This window comes from Macaca fascicularis, chromosome 15 (genome assembly GCF_037993035.2).
Source record: "Macaca fascicularis isolate 582-1 chromosome 15, T2T-MFA8v1.1".
Classification (NCBI taxonomy): Eukaryota; Metazoa; Chordata; class Mammalia; order Primates; family Cercopithecidae; genus Macaca; species Macaca fascicularis.
In genome coordinates, this window is record NC_088389.1 from 16,880,264 (window position 1) to 16,902,764 (window position 22,501).

The 22,501-nt window shown below is 50.6% G+C and overlaps 2 protein-coding genes across 34 annotated transcripts in view; one reads left to right on the plus strand and one right to left on the minus strand.

Annotated features, from left to right (window-relative positions):
* The window catches only part of RALGPS1 (Ral GEF with PH domain and SH3 binding motif 1), a 309,728-nt gene that overhangs the window by 95,495 nt on the left and 191,732 nt on the right, over positions 1-22,501 (minus strand). The window lies entirely within an intron of this gene.
* ANGPTL2 (angiopoietin like 2) overlaps positions 6,722-22,501 on the plus strand; it is a 36,104-nt gene continuing 20,324 nt past the window's right edge. Inside the window, exons 1-2 of the mRNA XM_005582183.5 lie at positions 6,722-7,041; positions 21,485-22,350. Of these exons, the coding sequence (XP_005582240.2) occupies positions 21,534-22,350 (817 nt within the window). The 5' untranslated portion in view covers positions 6,722-7,041; positions 21,485-21,533. The remainder of the gene's footprint in view (positions 7,042-21,484; positions 22,351-22,501) is intronic.

Genomic DNA, 22,501 nt, shown 5'->3' on the forward strand with positions numbered 1-22,501 from the left:
AATTGTCTTTGGGCAAATTGACCTACAGCCCAACTCTGGTGCTCAGATGGAGCTTAATACGAATATGTGTTGGCTGTTAGGTGACATCCACACTTGAGGAGAGGTGCTGTCCTCACGGGTCCCCTGGCAAGTGAGTTCAGAAGTCACACGTGAGCTAACAACAGGCTCTCAAAGCTGCTTTGTACCCGAGCATGCATCTTGTTACTTTTGGATATACTTGTTTGGCCAGCATTTAACAGTCACAGTGTCCTCAAAGGGCTTTCTGTGGTGCCTGGATATCCTTTGTGACACTGGACAGTAGCACCACCTTAGAATCGTCCCACAAGTCCAAGTCTCCTAACCTCTCCTCACCAGAGCCAGGGAACATGTGGTTCCCCCGCCCGGCATGGTACAGAGAGTCACAGGACCTGACCACGCGCCTTCAAGAGAGGAGGGGACCAGCTGGCTCACACTCAGTCTAGTGGCAGCTGTTTTATTAAATCTGGACCGATGGAGGCTTCTGGCAGTTCCACAGGCTTCTTGATGCTTGGACACTCCCCTAGACCTTTCCAAGGCCAGTTGACCAGGAGAGGAGGGGCTCTGCCTTTTGGCTCCTCAGCCATAGGCCAACCTCACTGGGGCCTTGATGACTAAAACGGCCACACTTCCTTGAATCTCACAAGTCATCAACTGTAATGCATCGCATTCTAGTAAGAAAGAATAAGTACCGCCAATTAGACCATGACACACCACCGATGGTGAGAAGCATCTTGATTGGTCAGAGACCTTAAAACAAGAAGCAGCATGCTGGTATTAAACAAGAGCAACTTTCAGCACTGTTCACGAGAGCAAAGTCTTGGAACCAACCCAAATGTCCATCAATGATAGACTGGATAAAGAAAATGTGGCACATATACACTATGCAGCCATAAAAAAGGATGAGTTCATGTCCTTTGCAGGGACATGGATGAAACTGAAAACCATCATTCTCAGCAAAGTAACACAAGAAGAGAAAACCAAACACCACATGTTCTCACTCATAAGTGGGAGTTGAACAATGAGAACACATGGACATAGGGAGGGGAACATCACACACCGGGGCCTGTCGGAGGGTGGAGGGCTGGAGGAGGGAGAGCATCAGGAGAAATACCTAACGTAAATGACAAGTTGATGGGTGCAGCAAACCAACACGGCACATGTATACCTACGTAACAAACCTGCACGTTGTGCACATATACCCCAGAACTTCAAGTATAATAATAATAATAAAAACAAAAACAAGCGCAATTTTTTTTCAGGACAATTGTGTTCCTCCCAGCTTTGATGCAGATTTTAATCCCAGTCCCATTATTTCCTAGCTGTGTGGCCTGGTACAAGGAACCTCACTTTGCTAAGTCTCAATCTTTTTGTTAGTAAAACAGAATAGTAATATTTCACTCATAGGGTTTTAAATGAAGTGATACCTATAAAATGTTACGCTCAACATCTAGCACATCACAAGTAGCTACACACGGTGCTCCAACAAGGCTTGTGAGGACAGTACACCTCTTTCATCTTCTAGTGCTCAGGTGGTACACTGAGATGTACCAGCCTGGGATCCTGGGGTTGACGTTTCCCAACAGACTATGATCAGAAGCAGGGAGGACAGACAACTGGATGAAGGACGACCAACCAACAAGGCTTATGGCAGAGCACCAACAGCAGCAGGGGTACAGAAGGTTTTGGTGAGAAAACAAATTCAGCTGGGATATGGGGTTCCAGTTCTTGAAATGGAGGAGTAGATTGTTTTGAACAACTACTCTGGTCAATAACAATTACAAACTCTGGACCAAAAATAAAAAATAAAAAAATAAAAAAAAGACCTGCCTGAAATCACTGGAAAAGGAAAGCACACTAGAGCATTTCCCAGTTCATGGTGACACATGGAAGAATGAATCTGAAACAGAAAGCAGTAGTCTTACTGTCTAGGAAGATGGGAAAGGGGTTGGACTTTGAGGGTGGAAACTGAGTGGGGAAATGCCAGAAAAGACAGAACTACAGAAGGGGAAGCCCCAAAATTACTACACCAATTCCCCTCAAATCCTTAGCTAACTCCTAAACCGTATACACATAGAGAGACTCCAACGAGCATGACAGAAAGCAGGAGCAGAGAGGAAGGGGTCTCTGCAACTGCCTGGAGGCTGGAGTTTGGGGTTCAAGTCCTGCCAAGTCAAAGCAGCTTAGCAAATACTTAAGGCATTTGACTTAATCCCAGAAAGGTCATGCTTTACAAGTAAGCCTAGGACTAAAGAGTTATGCCCTAGCACTACTGGCAGAACCAAAATAAACCTATATAAACAAAGTATAAAAACCACGCCCCCGCAAGATCAGGTAATTTAACTGCCTGCTAGAACACAACACAACATTCTTTAGAGGAAGACAAGAAAATACAGAGTGTCTTTAATGTATCATCCACAATGTCCAGTATACAATAAAAAATTATAGACATGTGAAGAAGCAGGACAATATGACCCATAATCAAGAAAAAAAAAAAAAAAGGCAGTAAAATCAGACTCACTAATGAGCCAGATGTTGGAATTAGTAGGCAAGGATTTTTAAATGGCTATTATAAATATGCACAGGATTTTCAGAACATGAAAGACAGAATGAATCAGTGGATATGGAATCCCAGAAGAGAAATGGGAACTATAAAAATAAACTAAGTGAAAATTCTAGAACCAAACATAGTATCTGACATAAAATATTTTAGATGAAATTAACAGCAGATTAGATGCTGTAGAAAAAAGGTTAGCAAATGTGAAGACAGGAAGGAGAAGTGATCCAAACTGAAGCATGAGATGAGAAAAGATAAATAAACAAATGAAGCTTCAGTGACCTGTGGAAGAACAAGTGTGTAACTGGATTTCTAGAAGGAGAGGGGAGAGATAATTGAGCATAAAAAATATTCAAAGAAATAATGGCTAAAAATTCTCTCCACATCCCCAAATTTAGTAAAAACCATATAAGTCCAAGAAGCTCAGTGAACCCACATGGAATAAATGCAAAGAAAACCACACTTAGTCACCTCATGGTCAAACTGCTAAAAAATCAAAGATAACGAGAAAATCTTAAAAGAAACCAGAAAATAAAAGATCCATTATGGATACAGGAACAACAAGGAAGGCAGTTGACTTCTCATCAGAAACAATGTTGGTCAGAAGACAATGGAAAGACATTTTAAAGTACTGAAGGTAGCAGGGAGTTGGGGGTGGGGTGGGGTGGGGTACGGGAAAGAGTCAGTTTGGGATGTGTGAAGCTTCAAATACCGGTGGCACTCTGACAATGCAAGATACAGCAAAACTGCCCCCTCCCAAGTACACCCCTCTAGAACACAGTATACCTACATCCCCTGACCCACCACTCCTCATATATACACAGTCTCCCTGTAGACCATCCCACTGTTTCCAACAGAAAAAAAACTGTAACTGTCAGGAAGGTGGTAAGACATGAAATCATTCTTACTCACTGTGTCACTTACATGAAGAAACTTTGTATTCTACCACCACGTAAATGTCATGCATTTTTCATCCTGACAAAAACTATAAAAAGGAAAGGAAGATTCACTTCTTCTCAAATGCTTTAGTCACAGGACGCTTCTGTCTGATAGGCAAGTGGAAACGTGGGAACGGTGCTCCTCAAGGAGGTCACAGGGACACTGAGATCCAGGAGTCACCAAGTGAGAAGTGTGCTGGAGAGGATCAAGGGGGGAGTGGGGAGAAGTCTGAGGGCAGGAGCAGAAGCAACAGTAGCAATTTCCTGAGCAACCACTAAATGCTGTAGCCAGGCGCAGGGCCGAATGCTTTAGCCCCATCATCTTACTCAATCCTCACAGTAACCCCGGGAGTAGTAGTATCCCCTTTTTTTACAAGTGAGGAAACAAAGTTTCAGAGAGAATAAGAAAGTTGCCCAAGATTAGTGAGAGAGTTGGGATTTGAGCCCAGGTCTCTTAGACTTTGAGCCATGGTTCTTCATCCTCCTCCAGCCAGCAGTTCGTTTATTCACTCCTCTGCACCGGGCTACGCGAAAGGAGGGCTCTACATGGCCTGCACACACCCCTGCCTCAGGGTACTCACAGACCAGTGAAGGAAGTAACAGAAACTACAAGAGCTTTCTGTTGAGCCTTGTACTAAGCAGTGTGCGTTACACTTAACATATCACTTCTTCGTTTTCACAACAGCCCACAGCCCTGTGAGGGAGATCCTCATATCACCCCCATTTTGCAGATGAGGAAAGTGAGGGTCAGAGCAACCAAATGGTAGAACTAGAATCCGACTCCCGAGTTCCCCAGTGCCCAGTGCCACTAATTTTGACTGCCCGATGCCACCAGTGGGGCGGGAGGTGTGCAAAGACACCCTGGTTGCTCCTCCTCCACTGAGGGGATCCCAAGAACTTCGAATCGTGAAAACAACTTTCTTTTAGTAACCAAGGGGCTTGTGCTGGGCTTGTTCCCAGAGGGTGTGAAAGTCCTAGGACCTTTGTCTGTAGCTCACATTAATCCAATCTCCACTCAGTAACTAATGTAGCCTTTAAAAAATAAAACTAACAGTCTCAACACTGTCTTGCTCAAAACTTTTCAGTGGCTCCTTACTGTCTCTGGAATAAAGTACCACCTCTCTAACAAGACCCCATCTTCTCTCCTCTCCTCAGCCACAATGTACTTCTCTCAGCTCCTCTAAAGGGCTCCCTCCAACTGCTCTTGCCTGAGTCTGTCCCAGTTACTAATGCTGTGTAACAAATCACCACCGAAAGTGAGCAGCCGAAAACCACCATCTTATTATACCCATGGGGCCTGTGGGGCAGGAATCTGGAGATGAAACAGTGGAACGGCTGTCTCTGCTCCCCAGTGTGTGGGGCCTCAAAAGGAAGACTCTGCAGCTGACAGTGATGCAGCATCTGGGGTGACTCTCTGACTAGGGGCTAGGATCATCTACAGGCATCTTTCCTTGCTCACGTGTCTGCGGTTGGTGCTCCTGTCAGCTGGGACCTACACTGTGTGTGGCCTCTACACCGTGGCTGCTGGACTTCTTAGGCCCCAGCTTGGCTCGGGGCTTCAAAAGACAGTGCCCTGGTGAACAGGGCAGAGACTGCACTGCTTTTCCTTTCCCAGCCTCAGAAGTCAGGTGGTGCCACTTCCACCACATTCCTCTGGTCACAAGCAAGTCACAAACCCTCTTGGCTTCAAGGCGAGGAGCAGGGACCTCACTGCTCCGTGGGTGAAGTGTCAGGGTCTCCTTGGGGACTGGGAGAGATTGCTTGGGCCATCTCTGAAAGAAGAATCTGCCACAGGGTTGGGAGGGGTGCCTGGTGGTGGGGAGGATGCCTAGGAGCAGGGAAAGTCCCATTAAAGTTTTTCTCCCAGTTTGTTCCCAAACGTCATCACCACCATTATCACGAAAACCTTTTTAAAAAAGCAAAGATACCACCAATATTTCACATGTTCTTTTCCAAGCAGAGGGGCAAACTTGTACCCTGGGGCTCCCTTCCTGGTGCCTGCCATCCTCCTACTTTCTGTATCCCCGCAGGGTGCCCGGCAGCAGGCCTGTCCTCCCACACTGACCGTGCCTTCTCCCAGGCTGCCAGTGCCGACGCGTCTGGAGGATGCTTGCGTTGTGGGGTCCAGTGCCATCCTCTCCTTTCTTACTCTGATTCTGTCAACATTCACAGAGCTCCACCTATGCGGCTGGCTCCATGCTGAGGACTCTGCTGGAGTTCCAGTGTTTGTTCCTAGAACAACAGCCCAACAGGAGGTCACATTTTAATGAAAACACAGGCTAAAGAGGATCACAAAGCAGAGGTTTGGGAGCAGGAGACCCTTGATCCACTCATCTCCAGAGTCCTAAACTCAGTTCAAGGAGGTGTCCTTGACACTGTGCCAAGCTCCGTCCCACGTGACCTCACAGAGTCCTCGCTGCAGCGGTTGCAGGTAGATTACTAGTATTAATTATCTCATTTACTGATGCATGGAAGGGATGCCCAGAGAGGTGAAGTGAATTAATCAAAGTCACTCAGGTGTGAAGTGACAGCTTTCCTCCAGTGCTGCCTCCACCCTCAGCCTGTGGTATTTCCACCGTCCTAAGTAACTGCCTCCTGCTAACTTTGAGCAGCTCCGATGCCACAGCTTCTGTGTGGACAGCCTTGGACTCCCTTCCCCAGGGTTTAGAGATGAGAATGAGGCCTCCACGAAGGGCAGTTGATGGGGAGAGGCGCTCTGGGCTGAGCTGCCCCGCCCGCCAGCCTGGGGCTCAATGGGGCAGTGCCCAACGAAGCATCCAGGGGGAGGACCCGCTGCCTGCTGCTCGCACGCGGCTGCACGCACAGCTGGAGCGGATCTAAACCCATTCCCTGAGTCAAAGGGAAAGCGCTCCGCCTCGCAGCACGCGGGAGCTGCCTGAGCTTTGGGGAGAGGGCGGGCCAGGGAGCAGAGCTGGCCAGGCTGCCCGTGCCAAGGAAGGAGGGGGCCTGTCGAGGCCGCCAAAGCGGGCTGGGCGGGAGGGGCCAGGCCAGCTGGGGCTGGAGCTCGTGTGACATCACCAGGCGGCCCGCCTCTGTCTGGGGCTGAGGGGAGGCCCGGAGCCTTTCTGGGGCCTGGGGGATCCTCTTGCACTGGTGGGTGGAGAGAAGCGCCTGCAGCCAACCAGGGTCAGGCTGTGCTCACAGTTTCCTCTGGCGGCATGTAAAGGCTCCACAAAGGAGTTGGGAGTTCAAATGAGGCTGCTGCGGACGGCCTGAGGATAGACCCCAAGCCCTGGACCTGCCGAGCGTGGCACTGAGGCAGCAGCTGACGCCACTGTGAGGGAAAGCAGGTTGTGAGCAGCCCCGCAGGACCCCTGGCCAGTCCTGGCCCCAGCCTCTGCCGGAGCCCTCTGTGGAGGCAGAGCCAGTGGAGCCCAGTGAGGCAGGGCTGCTTGGCAGCCACTGGCCTGCAACTCAGGACCCCCTCCAGAGGCCATGGACAGGCTGCCCCGCTGACGGCCAGGGTGAAGCATGTGAGGAGCCGCCCCGGAGCCAAGCAGGAGGGAAGAGGTAAGGGGCCAGCTCTGCGGCCATGAGAGGCAGGGGCGAGAGGCAGCTGCTGGCCCCGTGGCTAGGGCTTCCAGAACCCTGACCCTCCAGCTGGGGGTGTGTGCAGCTGGATCTCAGAGGGTCACTCCCTGCTATCACTTGGAGCCAAACAAGGCATGTCCGGGGCAGAACCTGTGGACACTGAGTGGTGTTTGGGGGCACGTGATCATGGGCTGGCATCTTGAGGACTTCATGAGTAAGCCTCACTCTCCTCCTTTGGACAAAGAGCCTTTGGGGTGCCGGCCGGCAGCTCCCGGCATGGCAGGGCAGCTGGGAGTGTGCGTGTGTGTAGGTGTGTGCTTAGAGGGCAGCGGACTGAAGAGCTGCAGAAGGCAGGGGTGGCCCAAGGACTTGGGTAGTCACTTTGAGGCTTTGGATTCCTATGCCCCCAGGTCGGGACAATGTGAGGCAAAGGCAAGCGCTGTGCTGAGGCGCTGGGAGCCCCTGCTCAGAGTTACCGGAGCTGGGCTGCCTCTGCTCACACCCTCCAGCTGGCGAGGAGAGCAGAGGCACCCAGCACGGGAAGGGACGCATCACCCAGGGGCTGCTGCACTGGATGGTACCCCGGGTCTCCAACTGAATGGATGTGGCCAAGATATAGGGAGGATGCGGCTTCCCTGGTACACCGGCAAGGGGACAGCAGGGGCTCCACATACCAAGTCGCCTGAAAGCTCTAAGTATTAGATAACATTTCCAAACAAATTCTTCACTGATCCTTCCCTTCTCCTTCTGTGATGTGTGTCATGGGTCAGCTCTTGCCTCTGCTGTAGGATTATGAGAGCTCCCAGAGGCCAGTTAAGTTACTTGGAAAAGGATCTTCTTTCACCCCAGTCTCTGGGGAAAGTTGAGAATGCCACTTCCGAAGCCGGCCAAATGCTCCCCACATGTATTTTTCCAAATGGAGGCAGAGTAGGGTAGTGCTCATGAGCTGGCTTCAAATCCCAGTTCTTCTACCTACTAGCCAATGGCTCTGGCAGAACACGTAGCCTTTCTAAACCTCAGTTTTCTTATCTGAAACGGGATAATAGTGCCCAGGTGGTAACAATGGCCAGAGAACAACAGCTAACACTTATATTGCACTTACTCTATGTCAGACTCAACTTGTAGAATCCTCAGGACCACCCTATAGCACAGGCATTATTATTTATCCCCATGTTATAGGTGAAAAAACTGAGGTAAAGTAATGTGCCCACGGCTACATGGCTAGTAAGTGCCAGGACCAGGACTCGAACCCAGTGGTGTGGCTCCAGAGCCACTCAACCACACCCTACTGCTTTCTAGGAGAAAGCCAGGCACCCATGCCTAGGAAGGCCTTGGCTTAGTGCCTGGTGTGCAGCAAACCCTGAGCAAACCTTGGTCACTGATAGTTACAAACCACAACAATCAGGATTGGCACAGAGGGAAGGGAAGAGCAGAGACCTGAATTTTTTTTTTTTTTTTTTTTTTTTTTTTTTGAGGTGGAGTCTCGTTCTGTCACGCAGGCTGGAGCGCAGTGGCGCGATCTCGGCTCACTGCAAGCTCCGCCTCCTGGGTTCACACCATTCTCCTGCCCCAGCCTCCCGAGTAGCTGGGGCTACGGGTGCCTGCCACCACACCTGACTTATTTATTATTATTATTATCATTTTTGTATTTTTACTAGAGACGGGGTTTCACCATGTTAGCCAGGATGGTCTCAATCTCCTGACCTCGTGATCCATCCACCTCAGCCTCCCACAGTGCTGGGATTACAGGCGTGAGCAACTGCACCCGGCCAGAGACCCAAATTCTTTCCCTGTTCTGGACATATCCTGCTAGGGTTTTCAGAAAATCACACAAGACAGAGACAATACTGTGGCTACTACCATTGTCCACACTGGAGGGCTTTGCAGGAGCCTGAGGGGAGAGGGAGTTTTATGTCTGGGGTTTGGGTTTGGGGCCACCTGCAGCGTGCCTGCATCCCAGAAGTCCATACTAAGAAAAAGTGCAGACATATTAACAAAAGGATCCAATACCAACTTTACAGGAGGAAGGGCATCCTGCTTCCCACATGGGCACTGCCTGTCTGCCTATTGATTTCCCCACCAGAACCACAGAGGATAAGAAAATGCAGCTACCTTAGTGCTGTGGGAAGCTCACAAAACCAGGAGGATCCATAGTCAGGTCTGCCCCGGAGTTGCAGAGGAAGAGGCGAGGAATAGCCATCACCAAGTCTGGCACTATGGTGGCCATGTCTGGTGGATCTTACACCAGACAATACTGAAACATCTTAGCCCAGGAGCAGAGCTTCTGTCCTGCGGCCCCCTGAGGTTCCAGTGCTCTTGGAAGCATTTTGAAAAGGTGACATCAAGTATTTTGCTCTCTAGCACAAGGCCTCTGGGGCTACTGAAGCCACAGGTTTCCCTGCTACAGTCTGGAACCATGGTGGCTCACTGTCTTCTCTGGGTAGCTCAGGCTGAGCAGAGGCTCTGACTGACTTCATGAGCTTGGCAAAAAAAAAAAAAAAAAAAAAATGGGACTACTTACTACTAATGAGGCAGTCTGGGTGGAACAGACAAAAATGTGTAACGCACATGGTCCAGCAGGGGACTACATGTTATTGCTGAAGCTCACGGGCAGAGCAAATAAGCTGTTCCTCCATCTGGCCCTCCATCCCCCAGTGATTTAGGAAGTACCCACTGGGCTAAGTAAGGCATATACATTATGTCATGTCATCCTCATCACAACACTACATGGTAGGTTCTAGTTTTAGCATTCCATTTTACAGATGGGAAAATTAAGGCTCGAGAGGTTAACTTGCCCAAAGTCACACAGTTACGTGATTATGTGCAACTGGAACCCAGCACTGTCTAGCTCCAAAGTCCCTGACTTCCTCTCACTTCAGTGCCTCAAGATGCCTCAACTTCTCTTCTCCTCACTGTCACTGGGTCCCTGCCCAGTGTCCTCAGTGGCCACATCTGCTCTGGTTGCTGTTCTATCGAATGCTGAACCAAATCCTCTGAAAACCTTGGGCTTATCAACTTTAGAGCACCCCTTGCTCTTCATGGAAGCCTACCTCTGAGGCAAAATAGGCATGACTGTTACCCTTAGAGATGAGCCTCAGCACACTTATGAGGGTACCTGTGGTAATACGGTCAGGGACAAGAGGAACTGAGCTTCGAAACCAGGTTGGCTGACTTGTTCCACGTGCCTGGGTGCTCTGCGATACTGTCTCACCACATCAGCCCCAGGAAACTCCGTCCCCAGCTCAGTGGGCGCAGAGCCTCACTGGTCCATGTGACTGAGATACTATTGATGTGCTTTCTACATCCGTACTTGGAGGCTCCTTTAGGACTGAAGAATCAGAGCTCAGGTCATCGCCTACACTGGGCCACACCTGAGCAATTTCTGAAAAAACATCAGGGAGATGGCAACGGGTAGCTACAATAGAACAAACATAACAGACAGCAGCCCTGCCAAAGCAGGTACATTCAGCATCTGGCCTCTCTGAATCACAGCCCATTTAATCTGGAATGGTCTCAATTGACAGCAGGCAGATGGGGGAGGGGCTCTGCTTCATAGAGCCCACAGCCCAGCAGGACTGGGCAGACAGTAAATAATCACACACACACACACACAACTGTGTGAAAGCTGTAAAGAGGTGGCACAAGGAGCTAAGAGGGTCCTCTAGGTGGGTGGTGCTGCCCCACCTTACAGAAGTGGAAACTGGGGGTCAAGGTGCAGCACCTCTCCCATGGTCTCTCCACTCATGGGCCAAAAAGCGAAGATTGAAACCCAGACCTGTGCTGGTTCCACCCCAGCCTGCTGCCATCCTGGACCACCACACTGTGGCAATCTCAAGAAAGAATCAATTCATTGAATGGCATTTCTTTTTTGTGAATTTATATAAAACACCCCAAATAGAAGAGTTATTCAGCCACAGGCAGCTTGGAGTTTGTGGTGATACCCAGGTCATGTCAGAAGCCTCATTCTGGGGGTAGTTTCTATGACAAAGCTGTGTTCTTTCACATGGACTGTAAGCCATATGACTGAGTCAGTGTTGGGGGTTAAAACATTATGATGGCCTGTTACATGTACACATCAATCATGAGCCACATTTTGGTCCCAGGAATGTTAAAATGTTGGGTGTGGCAGGAGAATCACTTGAACCCAGGAGGCGGAGGTTGCAGTGAGCTGAGATCGCGCCACTGCACTCCAGTCTGGTGATAGAGTGAGGCTCCATCTCAAAAATAAAAAAATAAAATGTTGGGTGTGGGAAGCCAGGCCTCTCACAACTGAGCTATTGTGTCAGTCCATTCTCTGCTGAAATCAGCCTGTCTGGGGCCAGCAGCCCCAGAGCCTCAGCATCCCACTGCTGCCTAGTTGTCCAGACAGGCAGTACCAAGACCACCAAGGAAAAGCCCAGAATGGACTCTGTTCTTATCTTCAAGAGATGCCTGAGGACCTGCCCAGCTCCAAGAATCCTTAAAGTCCTGCCTGAGGTGGTCCCACTCCTACCTCCATGAGGGAGAGGTTGTGTCTGCTTCAGTTACTGCCGAATCTCTAATACTCACTCAGGGCCAGGCAGGAAAGATATCTGTGGAATGAATGAATCAATGAAGCAAGCCTCAGACCCAGGCTCTCAAGCAAGCAAGCTTCTCTACCCCAGGGTGCCACACCATTCCCCTCTCTGTTGTCCAGCCAAGGGCTTTTCTGGGGTTAGGTCAGGTGCCCCACAGCCCCCCAAGTTTCCCCATCTGGGCATGTATGTCTTTGCAAAACAAATGCCTAGTCTCTGTCTCACCTACTACCGTGGACCCCTTGAGGGTAAGGACCTCACCCACCTTGTTCCTGTTCTACCTCCAGCCCCTGGCACAGTGGCTGGAAGAGGAGAAATTATTGGGAAATACGTGATATGAATAAGTTCCTGTTTAGTAACCTAGGTGCCATCCTGGATACTGGGTATTCAGAAGAGGAATCTGCCCTGGCCCTGCTTTTTTTTTTTTTTTGAGACGGAGTCTCGCTCTGTCGCCCAGGCTGGAGTGCAGTGGCCGGATCTCAGCTCACTCCAAACTCTGCCTCCCGGGTTTACGCCATTCTCCTACCTCAGCCTCCCAAGTAGCTGGGATTACAGGCGCCCGCCACCTCGCCCGGCTAGTTTTTTGTATTTTTTAGTAGAGACGGGGTTTCATCGGGTTAGCCAGGATGGTCTCGATCTCCTGATCTCGTGATCCGCCCGTCTCAGCCTCCCAAAGTGCTGGGATTACAGGCTTGAGCCACCGCGCCCAGGCGGCCCTGCTCTTTTAAAGAAGCTGTAGTCAGGAGGGAGATAACCAGATGAGTACAATCTGAGTCTTGGGTGTTCGGTTGGAAGCAGCCACAGCTGCACTTGTGAGCTGAAGGAGGGAGGGAGGATCTCACTGAATGGATGGCTTCATGGTGAGGTCAATTTAGGAAGACAGGCAGGCATCAGCCAGGACAGTGGGGGAAGGTAGTCGAGGCAGGAAGCACAGCACGTGCAAAGGCAGGGAGGCATGACAACACAGGGTCTGTTTTTAAGCAGGACACTGACACGATCAGATGTGGGTGTCAGACAGACAGCCCTAGAGCTGCATGCAGCGTAGACTGCAGGGGAGAGAGCACCCAAAGGCAGGGAGGCCAATTAGGATTGTGCGGTTAAGAAACCTGGCCCTGGAGCAGACAAATCTGGTTCTGGGCCCAGCTCCACCACTTCGTAGCACCATGACCCTGGGCAAGTGACTTCATCCCTTACCTCTGTTTGCTCATCTGTGAAATGGGGATAGTCATAGCCCCTGCCTCAAAGAGCTACCGGGATCAGTGAGGCAGACACAAAAATTGGTTGTCCCAGTGTTTGAGGAACAAGTCCATCCAAACAGCCAAGGTGGCCCTGGTGCCAACTTCTCAACCAGGCCCAGAAAAGCAGCTCCAGGCAAGGCCTGGATTTCCCAAGAAAGCCACCCTGGGGCAGTGCTGTCCACCCAGCCCTTGACTTCTCCCTCTTGTCTAGGGCTTTCCCAGTTGTAGGGCTCCAGAGCACACTAGGCGCTGCCGGAAACGCAGCAGCCAACTCAGAAGCTGGACTCCGAAATGGCTTCTGCAGACTCTTCCCCGCCTCTGTTCTGTTGGCCGAGGCTCCTGGCACAGAGGGCTCGGTGCACAGACTTTGGGGGAATCTCAAAATGGTTCCCAAATAATGCACTGTGAAAAAGTAACAGCAGTGTCCTTGTCCCCCTGGCAAAGGCAACCAGCTCCCCCACTCCCTAACCACATCCCCCTCTACTCTATGATCTCATGGTGTGACCACAACCCGCCTCCTCCATGAACTGCTCCTGGAGCCAGCAACTCACCAATGGCAGGAGCACAGGAACCCAAAGCACCAGGCAGATTCAAACCCCCAATGCTACTCCTCCAGGCAAATCTCTTACCCTGCTTCTCTGACTCCTGACTCCCATCACCCATGACCAGGTAGTAGCAATACACAATGGCTGGCTGGATGGGAAGGCTAAATGGGTGGGTGATGGAGGGCTAGATGGATAATAGATAAATGATAATAGATCAATGGTTGTATGAAAGCTGAACTAGAAGGGTTTGGGAATTGGCTCCAGACTCCCCGGGTGCCTTCTGGTAGGGAACGATTCATAGCATCCTCAGCTGGGAGGGGAGGGCAGTTGGAGATCTGGTTATGCCCTCCCTGGCCTCCAGGCTGATGGTGAATCATCCAGGACAAACGATGCACAGTCCTTTCACCAGGTCCTCCAAGGTGAGGGTGTCACGGCTCATCCCAGATACCCATTTTGGGGTCGTAATTACCACTCGCATGATCAAGCAGCTCTTTCCAACATCCAACAAAACACACCCTTGTGCTGACCTGAAAACTATTTCTACTTAGTCAATAGTGAGTAAGACGCAAGCTGCATCTCAGCCATTAAACAAGCAAGCACCTTTTATTCATACTGGTTGAAGAGACAATCTTGATGCAAGTCAGGGTTTGGACCTAGCAGTTGACAGCTAAATCCCAGTTTTGATATTTACTTCCACGTGACCTTGAACAAGAGACCTAACCTTTCTAGACCTGGGTTTCCTCTACTGCCAAATGCAGACATAATGCCTTTCTCCTAGGTAATGGGACCATATAGTTTGTTGCTCAGTCAGGACAATATTGAGAGTGAAAAGGGGGTGCTATTAATAATTACATAAGACCGCGACCAGCCTGGCCAGTGTGGCAAAACCCCGTCTCTGCTAAAAATACAAAAATTAGCCAAGCGCGGTGATAGGCACCTGTAATCCTAGCTGCTCAGGAGGCTGAGGCAGGAGAACTGCTTGAAACTGGGAGGCAGAGGTTGCAGTGAGCCGAGATTGCCCCACTGCACTCCAGCCTGGGTGATGAGAGTGAAACTCCATCTCAATAATAATTACGTAAGACAACAGACCTCAACCGGGGCCAACCAGGAGGTATGGTCCCCTACTCATAGAGCTATTAAGAGCCAGTGAGATAGAGTGCAGGTGGGCACCCAAGTTCACAACAAACAAATGACAGCCATTATTACAATACTACCGGTCACGCGATCAGCTGGGCCTTTTCCTTCATCTGGATCCTTCCCACATCCTGGATTACCAATTGGTTTGGATACCTCCCTACCAGCACATCATACATTTCAACAGCTTTAGTAGGAACACCTGCTAGCTAATGTTGATGTTTTCATCTGTCTTCTGTCCTGATGATAGGTTCACAAACTTGATTCCTGCTCAGGTCCACCAGACTCACTCAAGCACAGCTCAGGCTTCTAGCTTCCCAGAACCCTGACTTCAGGGGCCAGCTGGCAGTTCCAGATTCCCTGACTGTCTTGGCAGAGGCCTGCTTCTCCAGCCTCCTGCAGTGCTGGGATGCCTCTTCTGGCGGGGACCCATAATTGGCCTTCATCTGTGATCACAGACCAATGGGCAGTGCGGACGGGAGGGCGGGTGGTAAGGGGCTGGTTCTGTAAGTCCTCCAGGCAGGACTACAACCTGGACTGATGATGAAACAACTCCTGAGATCCGGATTTAATTTGGAGGCTTCTCCGGGATTTGCAGGCCTAAGGATGGCAAGAGCACTCCTGTCGTCCTCCTGCCTAGAGGGTCAGAGAACAATCTCTTTTGGGTTTCCTGTCACTTTGGCACTTTGGTTTCTCTTTATTTATAGTACGGTATCTTTGGGGGTTATTCTGGGGTCTGTTAGTGGCTCTGCTACTTAGTAATTTGTGATTTGGGCAAATGACTCACGATCCTCAAATCTCAAGAGTTTCCTCAACTGCAAATAGGGATAAACGTCAGCTTTGCTGTTAGCCTTAAAAGCATCTTTGTGGGCATTAGAAAACTGCTGCAATATAAATATAAAAAACATAAAGACTATGAATGTGAGTTGTGCCCCCTTAAGTTGCACAGTGCACAAGTGGGGCCACCATGCATGGCGGCCCTCAAATAACAGGCCGCCTGCAGGGCTGTTGGGAGGATTAAGTGAGATAATGTATATAAAGTGCTTGAGCCATAGTGACAAGTAGTTGTTGTTATTCTTTTTATTACTGGAACTTTTCTCATTTCTAACCTTTGGGGTGAACTCAAAAGAGGATCCCAGGCCAGCAGCTTCTGCTACAGGGCAGAATACACAGCTCCATCTTATGAAAATGACAGCTCTTCGGCCAGGCATGGTGGCTCACGCCTGTAATCTCAGCACTTTGGGAGGCCGAGGTGGGCAGATCACAGGGTCAGGAGATCGAGACCATCCTGGCTAACACGGTGAAACCCCATCTCTACTAAAAATACAAAACAATTAGCCGGGCGTGCTGGTGGGTGCCTATAGTCCCAGCTACCTGAGAGGCTGAGGCAGGAGAATCCCTTGAATCCGGGAGGCGGAGCTTGCAGTGAGCTGAAATCGCACCACTGCACTCTAGCCTGGGCGACAGAGCAAGACTCGTTTCAAAAAAAAAAAAAAAAAAAATGACAGCTGTTCCCACAAAGCTGCTCCTTGCTTGGGCTGTAGCACCACAGTGGTGAGAGGGATGTGGACACATGATGTGTGGCCCCACCACATCAGGCCAAGCGGCGACACTCAGAGGCAGCCCACCGGAGACTGGGTGGGACCCAAGGCCTGGAGAGGCTGCCTCCCCGTGTGCAAAGGCTGTCACGTGGCACAGTCACACCAGCCTCACTTGTGGGGAAGGAAAACCCGTGCGTGATGGAAACTCCTCACAATACAATGTGGAAAAGCAATTTTAAGAATCGTTTTTATTTTAATTCTGAAGCCAAGGAAAACAGTTGGATTTGCTTTTCTTTGTTGGACACAGGAAAAAAGTGAGGAGCATCATTTTGATGGAGTTGAGTTCTTCTCCAGTCCTAAGATGGCTGGAATGCCGGGGTTGGGGCGGGGGGTGTTTTTTCCCTTGAGATGCAATTAGTTGAATAAATATCAAGAGAGCAAAAGTAAACAAACTTATTACTGCCCATTAAGAACCGCCAAACTGGCAAAAAACTGCTGGGGGGAAGGGAGGAATTGGGGTTGGAGTCTTGGACTCCAAGGAAAATAAATGACTCTGAGGCTCAAAGAGAAGCCCAAAGAGCATGGCCCTTGGTATCAGGCTGACCCAGGTCCTAGGCTCAGGCAGCTTTGGCTGTTATCTGCTGTGTTCTTGGGCAAGTCACCAAGTCTGTCCGGGTTGCAATGTCTCCGTTGATAAAACCGGGGTGAGTAACAACCCACTGGATTACCTGGGACAAAGTATGTCAGGCGCCCAGCACAGTGCCCTGTTCCCTCCCTTCATTCCTGTAATCCAATCAGTTCCGAGTCACCCCACTAAGCTCAGGCCCCACAGAGGTATAACAGGACTCAGAATCAACACAGTTTCAAGAGGTCCCACTGCTAGCAACGTGACCTCAAGTCAGCTACCCCCACACCTTTCTGAGCTTCAGTTTCCTTAGCCTAGAAATGGGCATAACACTAATAAGTCACTCTGAGTGTTGGAATGATTAAATGAGAGAATGTGGATGTGAAGGGCCTGGAAGCCCTAAAGCCCTGTGCAAGGCTTAGTCGAGGAGATGGTGTGAGTGCTTGGCACGCTGCCTGGCCTACGCTTAGCATCCTTACTGTTGTTGGTTTTGCTTCAGCTTTGTTGTTCCTGCTATCGTAATGCTAACGCATTATTCCAATCTCCTGCTTCTGATGTGCTTCCATGCTGCTCACCTAGTGTGCAAGGTGGGTTGGATCACCCCATTTCACAGAAGAAACTCGGCCTTTTAGGTCCCAAGTGCCATGGCAAGAACTCTGCCAGGGAGCCGTGAGAGCCCATGTTTGGGAGAGGATAGAACTCAACCATAAATCTCAAATCTGGAGGTCCAGGAAGGTTTGGAAACCAGCCTTGCCTTGCAGCCAGGTTGCCTCCTGGGCCTCTGGCAGTTTCTTGGCCACAGTGGAGCCCCACGCCCACACGGGCACAGAGAGGTGTTTGTCACCCACTGCCTCAGGTAAGCAGCCTGAAGAAGGCGGTGGCCCTGCAGACGTGCCCTAGCCCAGGGTCGGGGGCGGCTCCTCCCCATTGTTCTGGGGTGGGTGTGGCCACTAGCACAGGGGCAGCCAAAGCACTGTTGGAAACCAGGCAAACACTTCCAAACCCAGCTGGGTTTCCACTGACGTCACTGCAGCCCCACCTCCTAGCAGAGCCCAAACCAGAAGCTCCCGCACACCTTTCTCTGCCTGGCCTCAGAGAGGCCTGAGCGGGCCATAGGAATCACGCTTGGGCTTTGTCATTTAAGTGGAAAACAGCTCAGCAGGGCCCCAGAGAGCACAGGGTCTCTTGGAACTGCTCACTGGCTGGTACAAGGTGGAGCCCAGACGCAGGGTCCTCATTGGAGAAGCCCCCTAAGGGGTACAGGGAGGACAAAATCTGTAAGTCCTGTGTCATACTTGTTATTTTAGCATAGATTAATGTGAAATCAGAAAGTAGTGATGCTAATATCCAGACTAAATACATGTCTGTGTCATCGTTCAGAGTTAGCAGGTTCGAATCCATCAGACCAGGGTTGTTGAGCCCTGGTTCTGCCACCTTCTAGCTTTCTGATTTTGGGCAAGTCACTCAGCCTCATTGAGTCTCAGTTTCCTCATCTATAAAATGTAAACAGCAACAGTATCTACCTTAAAAGGAGATTATGAGAATACGGGAAAGTGGAAAACACTTGCAAAATGTTTAGTACAGGGTCAGGTATATAGTGGACCTCGGTCAATGGATGTTATTAACAAATACATACATAGGCCCTCCTCTGCACAGCTCTGACCTCCTCAGGCAGTCACTTGTCCGTGGGATCCCCGCCCCAGTCTATCCCTCTTTCCAGCACTCCCAGCTGCTCAGCATCTGTTGGCAGGCGTGGCTTGTCATTCCATCAACAAATATTTATTGAGCTCCTATGTATTTCAGGCCACGTGGTAGGCCCTGCACATGGAGCGGTGACCAACACAAATACCCTCTACCCTCATGGAGCTTGCATTCAAGGGAATGGGGCAGGGAGACAGCCTGTATCTGATGGTGATAAGGACACTGCAGGGGGAAAGTGGTGAGGTCACAATCTTCAATCAGCAGGGATGGTCTAACTGAGAAGGTGATACTTCAGCAAAGACTGAAAGAGGTGAGGGAACAATGAAGAACGGGGCCAGGACCAGCAAGTATAAAGGCCCTGAGTCCCAAGTGTGCTTAGAGCACTCAAGGGACAACCAAAAGGCCAACCAAGTGGCTGGAGGAGATGATCGAAGGGGAGAGGGGTCACAGACGAGACCAGGGAGGAAGTGGGGGCCAAATCATAGAGTGCCTTGGAGACCCACTAGCTTTTCCTCCAAGATGGTGAGCCACTGGGGGTTTTGAATAGAGGAGTGACCCCATTTGACTTTTTAAAAAGGACCACTTTGGCTACCAAGTTGAGGACAGAAGGTAGGATGAACAAGGCCGGGGCAGGGAAGCTAGTTAGGAAATTACTGCAAGAGTCCAGGTGAATGGCACAGGTGGGTTGCACCAGGTTGGTGGCAGGGAGGTGGGGAGACACAGGACTCTGAGAATATTTCTGGCAATGTAATTTGGCGGTGAATTAGATGTGGGGTATGAAAGAAAGAAAGGCGTCTAGGATGACTTCAAGGCTTTTGGCCAGAGCAACTAGAGTGGACATTTACTAACACAGGAAAAACTGGGATGAACAGGTTGGGTTGGAGGTATGGGGAAAAACGAGTTCATTTCTGGATGAGTTGAGATACCTAGCAGATAGTCAAGTGGAAATGTCAAAGCAGTAGCTGTATGTATGAGTCTAGAGTCCAGGGGAGAGTTCCAGAAATAAACACGAAGTAATCAGTACTTGAGGGTGATCACCAACCTGACCTCTGGATGAGATCACTAAGGTAAAGAAAATTCTGAGGACTGAGTTTTAGGTCCCCCTCAACAGTAAGAGAAAGGACAGGAATATGAGGATGGATGAACCAGCACAGGCTCTGAGGAGGAACAGCCAGCAAGACAGGAGGCAGGGTGGCGTTCAGGAAAGAAGGTCAAGAAGGGAGCCCAACTGTATTCCGCAGTGTGAGAGGGAAAATATTAATGAGGATCAAGAACTAGCCCTTCCGGCCAGGCGCGGTGGCTCAAGCCTGTAATCCCAGCACTTTGGGAGGCCGAGACGGGCGGATCACGAGGTCAGGAGATTGAGACCATCCTGGCTAACACGGTGAAACCCGTCTCTACTAAAAAATACAAAAAACTAGCCGGGCGAGGTGGTGGGTGCCTGTAGTCCCAGCTACTCGGGAGGCTGAGGCAGGAGAATGGTGTAAACCTGGGAGGCGGAGCTTGCAGTGAGCTGAGATCCGGCCACTGCACTCCAGCCCGGGCGACAGAGCGAGACTCCGTCTCAAAAAAAAAAAAAAAAAAAAAAGAACTAGCCCTTCCATCTGGCAAACAGAGGCCACTGGTGATCCTGTTTAGAGCAACCTAGAATGCAGGGGAGGAGGCAAAGTCTGATGAGGGTGGGCTCAAGAGAGACCAGGAAGAGAGGAACTTTCTGGAAATGGTGAGTGCAGGCAACTCTTTGGAGGCTTTGCTGAAAAGGGGAGCAGAGAAATGCGACAACAGCTGCAGAAGGGATATGAGGTCAAGAGAGGGTTTTCTTCAAGTTGAGAAAAATAACAGTACGATTATAGGAAAACCACGATGATGTTGGGGAGATGGTGAGGACTGCTGGAGCAAGGCCCTCGAGTGGGCAAGGGGAGGGATCTAGCACATGTCCTCCCCTCCCTCTTGGCCCATTTAACTCCTACTCATTCCTCAAGGGTCAGTGTAAAGGGCACTTTCTCAGGGAAGCATTCCTGACCCTCCGATTAGGTCAATTCCCTGTAATACCCCTTTACAGCATGTGACAGTTGTGCTTTCCGGCATTTGGGAACGGCATAATGACATGAAAGCCCCATGAGGGCAGGGGCTGGCTCCATCCTGTTGGTAGCTGTATCCCCAGCCACCAGCATGCTGTCCAGCACATCACAGGTGTTCAATGAACATCTGGTGAAGGGATGAATGGTCCAAGAATAGAAGTGAAGCAAAACTAGAGACACATTCTGTGTTCTGCTCTCTTCTAACTTAATCACGTCGCAGTGGTCAGGACTCTGCTGTCACTGGCTATTACAAATATTTGGATTCAGAAGAACTTGATTGTTTGTTCCTGTTTTGGCTCTGTAGCTTAGCTAACACAGTGACCAGAGCCACGTAACTGGACACATCCTTCCACTGACATTGTCCACTAAAACCTGAATGTATTCCATAACGTGTTGAACGATTCATTCATTTATCAAATATTTGCCCAAAGTGCAACATCCTGGGAATACAGGGTTGAATCAGACACAGGACGTGCCCTCTTGGAGTTAGAATCCAACAGAGAAGATCAAACAGAACTGCTATTCAGCACTGCTGTGATAGGTATTACAAGGGGAAAGTTCAGGGGGTGTGAAAGTATAGAATAGGTAGACTTAACAGTCTGAGAAGCCTAAGGTAGCAGAGGAGGGAGATCAGAAAACCCTTCCTCTGCCTCCCCTCCCCAGCTTGAAGCTGCTTGGATACGGTTCTCAGGCTGTAGGCCAGTACTTCAGCAAGGCGGCTGCGGGCGTTGGAGCTGGCTCTGGAAGTAGCAGGGCCAGGGCCTCCTGCCTTTAGATGCTCTGAGACCCTCCCTCTTCCCTTCTACCTCTGCTGGAGCCTGCCTGTCTCCTCTTGCTTCCAGAATGGCTGCCTGTTCTCTGACTTCAAGAGAATATAACCCAGCATCCTGAAGCTGAGTTTTTGGAAAGCTCTGCCTGCCTGGCAAGAAGGCTGGGATCACTGACAGCACAGGGCACTGACAGTGGTGGGACCGTCACTGATTCTCCCCTCTGTTTACTTTCAGGCTTTCATAGATTCTATTCACAAAGAATAACCACCATTTTGCAAGGACCATGAGGCCACTGTGCGTGACATGCTGGTGGCTCGGACTGCTGGCTGCCATGGGAGCTGCTGCAGGCCAGGAGGATGGTTTTGAGGGCACTGAGGAGGGCTCGCCAAGAGAGTTCATTTACCTAAACAGGTACAAGCGGGCGGGCGAGTCCCAGGACAAGTGCACCTACACCTTCATTGTGCCCCAGCAGCGGGTCACAGGTGCCATCTGCGTCAACTCCAAGGAGCCTGAGGTGCTTCTGGAGAACCGAGTGCATAAGCAGGAGCTGGAGCTGCTCAACAATGAGCTGCTCAAGCAGAAGCGGCAGATAGAGACGCTGCAGCAGCTGGTGGAGGTGGACGGCGGCATTGTGAGCGAGGTGAAGCTGCTGCGCAAGGAGAGCCGCAACATGAACTCGCGGGTCACGCAGCTCTACATGCAGCTCCTGCATGAGATCATCCGCAAGCGGGACAATGCGTTGGAGCTCTCCCAGCTGGAGAACAGGATCTTGAACCAGACAGCCGACATGCTGCAGCTGGCCAGCAAGTACAAGGACCTGGAGCACAAGTACCAGCACCTGGCCACACTAGCCCACAACCAATCGGAGATCATCGCACAGCTTGAGGAGCACTGCCAGAGGGTGCCCGCAGCCAGGCCCGTCCCCCAGCCACCCCCCGCTGCCCCGCCCCGGGTCTACCAGCCACCCACCTACAACCGCATCATCAACCAGATCTCTACCAACGAGATCCAGAGTGACCAGAACCTGAAGGTGCTGCCACCCCCTCTGCCCACTATGCCCACCCTCACCAGCCTCCCATCCTCCACAGACAAGCCATCGGGTAAGTCCTTCTGGGATCGTGTTCCATGTGGGTCTCAGAGCCAGGCACCAGGCTTCCCTTGGCTGTGACCACAAATGGGGGAAAAGCCACGGCCTGTTGAAGCCAGGCCAAAGACGTGCACAATCCCCCAGCAATCCCTTGGGCCGAGCTG